The sequence below is a fragment of the Pipra filicauda genome, unplaced genomic scaffold, assembly GCF_003945595.2.
Source record: "Pipra filicauda isolate LSUMZ 115617 unplaced genomic scaffold, ASM394559v2 scaffold1169_size42459_pilon, whole genome shotgun sequence".
Lineage (NCBI taxonomy): Eukaryota > Metazoa > Chordata > Aves > Passeriformes > Pipridae > Pipra > Pipra filicauda.
The window spans coordinates 17960-25322 of NW_024103617.1; the positions used below are offsets into that span (position 1 = coordinate 17960).

At 71.5% G+C, this 7363-nt stretch overlaps 1 protein-coding gene across 1 annotated transcript; it reads left to right on the forward strand.

Moving 5' to 3' along the window:
• The first annotated feature begins 1844 nt into the window (after positions 1-1844).
• On the forward strand, positions 1845-5396 carry S1PR2 (sphingosine-1-phosphate receptor 2). Its single transcript, XM_027717551.2, has 2 exons — positions 1845-1944; positions 4221-5396. The coding sequence occupies exon 2, from the start codon at positions 4286-4288 to the stop codon at positions 5351-5353; it is 1068 nt and encodes a 355-aa protein (XP_027573352.1). The 5' UTR covers positions 1845-1944; positions 4221-4285; the 3' UTR covers positions 5354-5396.
• Positions 5397-7363: the final 1967 nt, after the last annotated feature.

Sequence of the window (7363 nt, forward strand, 5' to 3'; positions counted from 1 at the left end):
GGGTCTGGGGGGGCTCAGACACCCGGGGGGGGGCTGGAGGGGGGGACACAGAGGGGGCTTCTGCTCCTCCCCCACCCCCCCAGTTTGGGGGTCTCGGCCATCCGGGGGGGTGGCACCGGTCACGGGGGGGGGGTCCTGTTCCCCCCCCCTCCCCACTTTGGGGGTCTGGGACCCCTGCGGGGGTGCAACGGGGGCGTTGGGACCCCCCCCGGGGGTGCAACAGGCGACCCCAAAAAGGTCAGGGGGGGTCCCCAAAAAGCTTGGGGGGGGTCCCCAAAGTCTCGGGGGGGGGTCCCCAAAGTCTCGGGGGGGGGTCCCCAAAGTCTCGGGGGGGGGCCCCAAAGTCTCGCGGGGGGGGCCCGTGCCGGGGCCGGGGGGGGGGGGTGACCGGGGCCGGCCGGGGGGTCCCGCCCCTCCCCCCGTCCCTCCGCTCCCCGTGCCCCCCACGTGTCGCTGTCCCCCCCCCCCGCTCCCACGCGCGTCCCCACGTGTGTGTCCGGCCGTGGCCCCCCCTCCCCGACCCCCCCCCGCCATCTGGCCGCCGCCCCCGCGGCCGAAGCCGCCCTAAGCCCGGCTCTGAACCCGGCCCCGAGCCCGGGCCCCGCCCTGATCCAATTTGCTCCGGGCGGAGCGCGGGATATTTTGGGATCCAGAGGCCCCGGGTGCCCCCCCCCCCCCCGGCCCCTCCCCCAGGGCGGGGGGCTCCGGGATCGGGCCCCCCCGGTGGGAGGGAGCTGCAGGATCCGGGGATCCCGGGGAGGGGTCCGGGGCAGGATCCCAAGGGATGATCCCGGGGAGGATCCCGGGGTGATTCCCCGGGGCAGGATCCCGGCGTGGGATCCCAGTTTGGGATCCCAGGGTGATTCCCCGGGGCAGGATCCCGGTGTGGGATCCCAGTTTGGGATCCCAGGGTGATTCCTGGGGCAGGATCCTGGCGTGGGATCCCAGTTTGGGATCCCAGGGTGATTCCTGGGGCAGGATCCCAGCGTGGGATCCCAGTTTGGGATCCCAGGGTGATTCCCGGGGCAGGATCCCAGTCCAGGACCCTGGTGCGTGATCCCAGTTTGGGATCCCGGGGGCAGGATCCCGGCGTGGGATCCCAGTTTAGGATCCCCGAGCGGCTCCCAGTGCAAGCCCCTGACCCAGTTCCCAGTTTGGGATCCCAGTGCAGGATCCCGGAGCCATTCCCAAGTCGGGGATCCGGGGGCCGGTCTCGGGGCCATTCCCAGTCCAGGATCCCAGCGCAGGATCCTGGGGCCATTCCCAGTTTGGGATTCCAGGGCTATTCCCAGTTTGGGATTCCAGGGCTGTTCCCAGTTTGGGATTCCAGGGCTGTTCCCCGGGCTGCTCCCGGTTCAGGATCCCGAGGCCATTCCCAATCCAGGATCCCGGGGCCGTTGCCAGCGGGGACTGTTCCCGGTCCAGGATCCCGGGGCCGTTCCCGGGGCCGTTCCTGCGGCTCTTCCCAGTTTGGGATCCTGGGGCTGTTCCCGGGGCTGTTCCTGGCTCAGGATCCCGGCGCAGGATCCCGGGGCTGTTCCCGGGGCTGTTCCCAGTTTGGGATCCCGGGGCTGTTCCCGGGGCTGTTCCCAGTTTGGGATCCCGGGGCCGTTCCCAGTCCGGGACCTCGGGGCCGTTCCCGGTTCCCGCTCCCGGGGCCGTTCCCGGGGGTCCCGCCGCTCCCGGGGCCGTTCCCGGGGGTCCCGCCGCTCCCGGGGCCGTTCCCGGTTCCCGCTCCCGGGGCCGTTCCCGGGGGTCCCGCCGCTCCCGGGGCCGTTCCCGGGGGTCCCGCCGGCCCCGCCCGTCCCTCCCCCGTTGCCGTGGCGGAGGCTCCGCCCGGGGCAGCCCCGGCCCGGGGGCGGGCGGGGAAGGGGAAGGGGAAGGGGAAGGCGGCGGATGCTCCGCGCCGGCCCCGACCGCGACCGGCGGCTCCCACCGGCACCGGTACGGGGGTCCCGGGGGGGTCCCGGGGGGAACCGTGGGGGTCCCGGAGGGTCCCGGGGCGGCGGGAACGAGGGGCGGGGTCCCGGCACCGGGCGCGGCTGCGCGAGGAACCGGGGGGGCTCCGGGACCGGGGGGGCTCCGGGACGGGCTCGGGGGGCTCCGGGACCGGGAGGCGGCGGGACGGGACCGGGGGGGGCTCCGAGAAGAGCTCCGGGACGGGCTCGGGACCGGGAGGGCTCCGGGACGGGACCGGGGGGGCTCCGGGACGGGCTCGGGACCGGGAGGGCTCCGGGACGGGAGCGGGGGGGCTCCGGGACGGGAGCGGGGGGTGCTTCGGGACCGGGACGGCTCCGGAAAGCTTTGGGTCGGTACCGGGATGGGCCCGAGGGGGCTCCGGTACCGGGACGGCTCTGAGGGGGGTTCCGGGATGGGACAGGGACCGGGGGGGCTCCGGGAGGGGACCGGGGGGTGCTCCGGGACCGGGATGGCTCCCGGGGGGCTCCGGGACGGGATCGGGACGGTTCCGGTCCCGGGAGGGCCCCGGGATGGAGGGGGCGGCGGCCGGAGGTGCCGCGGGCACCGGGGCTCCTTTTCCACCCCCCCCTTCCCCTCCTCCCGCCCCCGGAGCCCTCGGGGGGTCCCCGACCCGCGCGGGGGGGCCCTGCCCGGGGGTCCCGTCCCGAACTGGGGGTGGAGGGGACAGGGATGAACTGGGGGGCTCGTCCATAACTGGGAGGGAGAAAATGGATCTCCTGGGGGTCCCATTCCTGACTGGGAGGGGGGACATGGTTGTACTGGGGGTCCCATTCCTGACTGGGAGGGGGGACATGGTTGTACTGGGGGTCCCATTCCTGACTGGGAGGGGGGACATGGTTGTACTGAGGGTCCCATTCCTGACTGGGAGGGGGGATGTGGATGTACTGGGGGTCCCATTCCTGACTGGGAGGGGGGATGTGGATGTACTGGGGGTCCCATCCCAAACTGGGCAGACACAGGGACCCCCTCCCCAACCAAGGGGGGGCACCCCCGGGTGTCCCCCCACCCCACCCCACCCCAGTCAGGGCCCAGCACCACGGGCCGTCCCCAACGTCCCCACCCCTCCCTGGGGGTGTCCCCAATGTCCCCCCCCCTCCCTGGGGGTGTCCCCAACGTCCCCCCCCCTCCCTGGGGGTGTCCCCAAGGTCCCCCCCCCTCCCTGGGGGTGTCCCCAATGTCCCCCCCCCTCCCTGGGGGTGTCCCCACCCCCCCCTCAACTCTTCCATCCCCCCCCCCCAGGAAAGCCCCCTGTGGCTTCCCCCCATTTTTGGGGGATGCCCCCCCGGGCCCCCCCAGCAGTGCCACCTCAGGGACGGTGTCCCCGTGGAGGCCACACTTGTCACCTCGGACATCCCCTGCCTCGATTTCCTCCCTGACTCACCACGGCCACGTGGCCCCTGCCCGGGCCAGATGTGCACCCAGATGTGCCCCCCCGGCCCCCCAGCACCACTCCCACCCCATCCCAGTCCCCCCAGCACCACTCCCACCCCATCCCAGCACCACTCCCACCCCGTCCCAGCTCCATTCCCACCCCCCAGCACCACTCCCACCCCATCCAAGCACCACGCCCACCACCATCCCAGTGCCATTCCCACCCCCCATGCACCACTCGCCACCACAATCCCAGCAACCACCTACTCCCAGCCCAAGCCAGTCCCACCCCGGCACCATTCCATCCTCCCAGACCACGCCCCACGCCCATATCAGCACCATTCCCACCCCATCCCAGTCCCCCCAGCCCCGTTCCCACCCCATCCCAGGCCCATTCCCACCCCATTTTACCCCCTCCAGTCGGGGCCATTCCCTTCCCACCCCATCCAAGCCCCATTCCCGACCCCATTGTTACCCCCTCCAGCCCCGTTCGCCGCACGGCCCAATGCCCGGCAGTCCCCCCAGCCCAGTCCCACCCATCGCCCAGTACCCATTCCCACCTCCCACCCCTCCGTCCCCCATTCCCACCCGCATCCCAGTCCCCCCCCCAGCCCCATTCCCACCCATCCCATCCCACCATCCCATTCCCTCCAACCCCTCCCACCCAATTAGCCCACACCCACCCAGCCACCTTCCCACCCCCCATCCCAGCCCCGGCGTTCCCAACCCGTCCCACCATTTTTACCCCTCCAGCCCCATTCCCCCCCCATCCCAGCCCCCCCAGCCCCGTTCCCACCCCATCCCAGCCCCCCCAGCCCCGTTCCCGCCCCCCCAGCCCCGTTCCCATGCCGTGTCCCCCCCCCCGGCAGGTCTCCGGGCTCGCCGGCGCCATGTCCCGCTGAGCCTCCGCCGGGGCGCGGGGCCGGGACGAGCCATGGGGAGCATCTACAAGGAGTACTTCAACCGGCACAAGATCTGGGAGCACTACAACTACACCAAGGAGGACGCCGAGGGCCCGTCGTCGCCGTCGCGCCGGGCGCTGTCGGGGCTCATCGTGGCCCTGTGCTGCTTCATCGTGCTGGAGAACCTGCTGGTGCTCGTCTCCATCTGCCGCAACAAGCGCCTGCACCTGGCCATGTACATCTTCATCGGCAACCTGGCCTTCTCCGACCTGCTGGCCGGGCTGGCCTTCATGGCCAACATCCTGCTCTCGGGGGCCACCACCTTCAGCCTGACGCCGGTGCAGTGGTTCGTGCGCGAGGGCACGGCCTTCGCCACGCTGGCGGCCTCGGTGTTCAGCCTGCTGGCCATCGCCATCGAGCGCCACGTGGCCATCACCAAGGTGAAGGTGTACAGCAGCGACAAGAACTGCCGCATGGTGCTGCTCATCGGGGCCTGCTGGGTCATCGCCGCCGCCATCGGGAGCCTGCCCATCATGGGCTGGAACTGCATCAGCGACCTGCGCGACTGCTCCACCGTCCTGCCGCTCTACTCCAAGCGCTACGTGCTCTTCGTCACCACCATCTTCACCCTCATCCTGCTGGCCATCGTGGGGCTCTACACGCGCATCTACTGCATCGTGCGCTCCAGCCACGCCGAGATCGCCTCGGCGCAGACCCTGGCGCTGCTCAAGACCGTCACCATCGTGCTGGGCGCCTTCATCGTGTGCTGGCTGCCCGCCTTCATCATCCTCCTCATGGACGCCTCGTGCCCCGTGCGCTCCTGCCGCGTCCTCTACAAGGCCAACTACTTCTTCGCCTTCGCCGCGCTCAACTCGGCCGCCAACCCCGTCATCTACACCCTGCGCAGCAAGGACATGCGCGCCGAGCTCCTGCGCCTGCTCTGCTGCCGCGGGGCCCGCCGGGCGCAGCCCCCCGGCCGCGGGGCGGGGACGGGCGTGGGGGTCCCGCTGCGCTCCTCCAGCTCCCTGGACAGGGGCCCCCCGGCCAAGGGCGAGCTGCCCACCTCGCCCCTCACCCGCGAGTGCACCACCTCCGTCTGAGGGGGGGTCGCGGGGGGGGGGGGGGGGGACGCGCCCGGGGGCGTCCTGGGGGCGCTGCGAGGTCACCCCGCGGATACCCTGTGGATGTCTCGTGGACACCCCACGGATACCCTGTGGATGCCTCATGGACACCCCACGGATACCCTGTGGATGTCTCGTGGACACCCCACGGATACCCTATGGATGTCTCATGGACACCCCACGGATACCCTATGGATGTCCCGTGGATGCCTCGTGGACACCCTATGGCCCTGTGGGTGCTCCAAGGCCACCCCATGGATAACCAATGGATGCGCCATGGACACCCCATGGATACCCCATGGACACCCCATGGACACCCCATGGATAACCAATGGATGCGCCGTGGACACCCCATGGACACCCCATGGATACCCCATGGACACCCCATGGCCCTATGGGTGCTCCAAGGCCACCCCATGGACACCCTATGGATGCGCCATGGAGACCCCATGGATACCCCATGGACACCCCATGGATAACCAGTGGATGCCCCATGGACACCCCATGGATACACTATAGATGCCCCATGGCCCTATGGGTGCTCCAAGATCACCCCATGGATACCCTATGGATGCCCCATGGACACCCCATGGACACCCCATGGATAACCAGTGGATGCCCCATGGACACCCCATGGATACACTATAGATGCCCCATGGCCCTATGGGTGCTCCAAGATCACCCCATGGACACCCCATGGACACCCCATGGACACCCCATGGCCCTATGGGTGCTCCATGGACACCCCCTGGATACCCCATGGACACCCCGTGGCCCCACAGTCACCCCATGGCTGCCCCATGGCCACCCCATGGCTGCCCCACAGCCCTACGGGTGCTCCAAGGCCACCCCCTGACCCCATGGGTGCTCTGAGGCAGCCCCATGGACACCCCATGGCAGCCCCATGGACACCCCATGGCTGCCCCATGGACACCCCATGGCAGCCCCAAGGCCACCCCATGGACACCCCATGGACACCCCATGGCTGCCCCACATCCCTGGGGCTGCCCCATGGACTCCCCCTGGCCCCGAGGCCACCCCAGGGTGGCCCCACAGTGGCCCCACGACCACCCCAAGTGGCCCCCGTGGCCCCCCAAGGCCACCCCGGGGTGGTCCCACGGTACGAAATGAGCGGGACCTTCCCCCTTCTCCAGGTACGGACGGATGGACGGACGGACACCTGCACCTTCATCCCACCGGGGGGCATCTCCCCCCCCCCCTTCCCTCCCACCGCCGGCATTCCCGGTGCCCCCGTTCCCGGGGCCGTTCCCGGGGCCGTTCCCGGTGCCCCCATTCCCGGTGCCATTCCCGGTGCCATTCCCGGGGCCGTTCCCGGTGCCATTCCCGGTGCCGTTCCCGGTGCCATTCCCGGTGCCATTCCCGGTGCCGTTCCCGGGGCCGTTCCCGGGGCCCCCATTCCCGGGTCCCCATTCCCGGTGCCCCCATTCCCGGTGCCATTCCCGGTGCCATTCCCGGTGCCGTTCCCGGGGCCGTTCCCGGGTCCCCATTCCCGGTGCCCCCATTCCCGGTGCCATTCCCGGTGCCATTCCCGGTGCCATTCCCGGGGCCGTTCCCGGCCCCTCGCGGGGCTCGTGGGGCTCTTCCCACGCCCTGCCCGTGCCCCGGGGCCCCCGCGGGACCTGTCGGACGGGTCCCGGGGCCCCTCCCCGCAGCCCCTGGCGCCAGTGGCGAATCCCCCGTGGGCGGCTCCGACCGCTCTTCCCGCCGGGAATGGCCGGGAATGGCCGGGAATCGCCGGGGCGGCTTTTCCCGGGAGAAACGGGGCCCGGGGGCGCCCGTGGTGGGGAGGGGAGGGGAGGGGAGGGGAGGGGAGGGGGGGGCACATTCGAGGACCCCCAGCCCCGCGCGCTGGCGCGTGGAGAGGGGGGGTGGGTCACCCCAGCACGGCTGGTCCCGCTGGGACACCCCCCCCCCCCCCCAAAAAAAATCCCCGGACCACCCCCGGGCCTCTCCAGGAGCCCCCCCCGC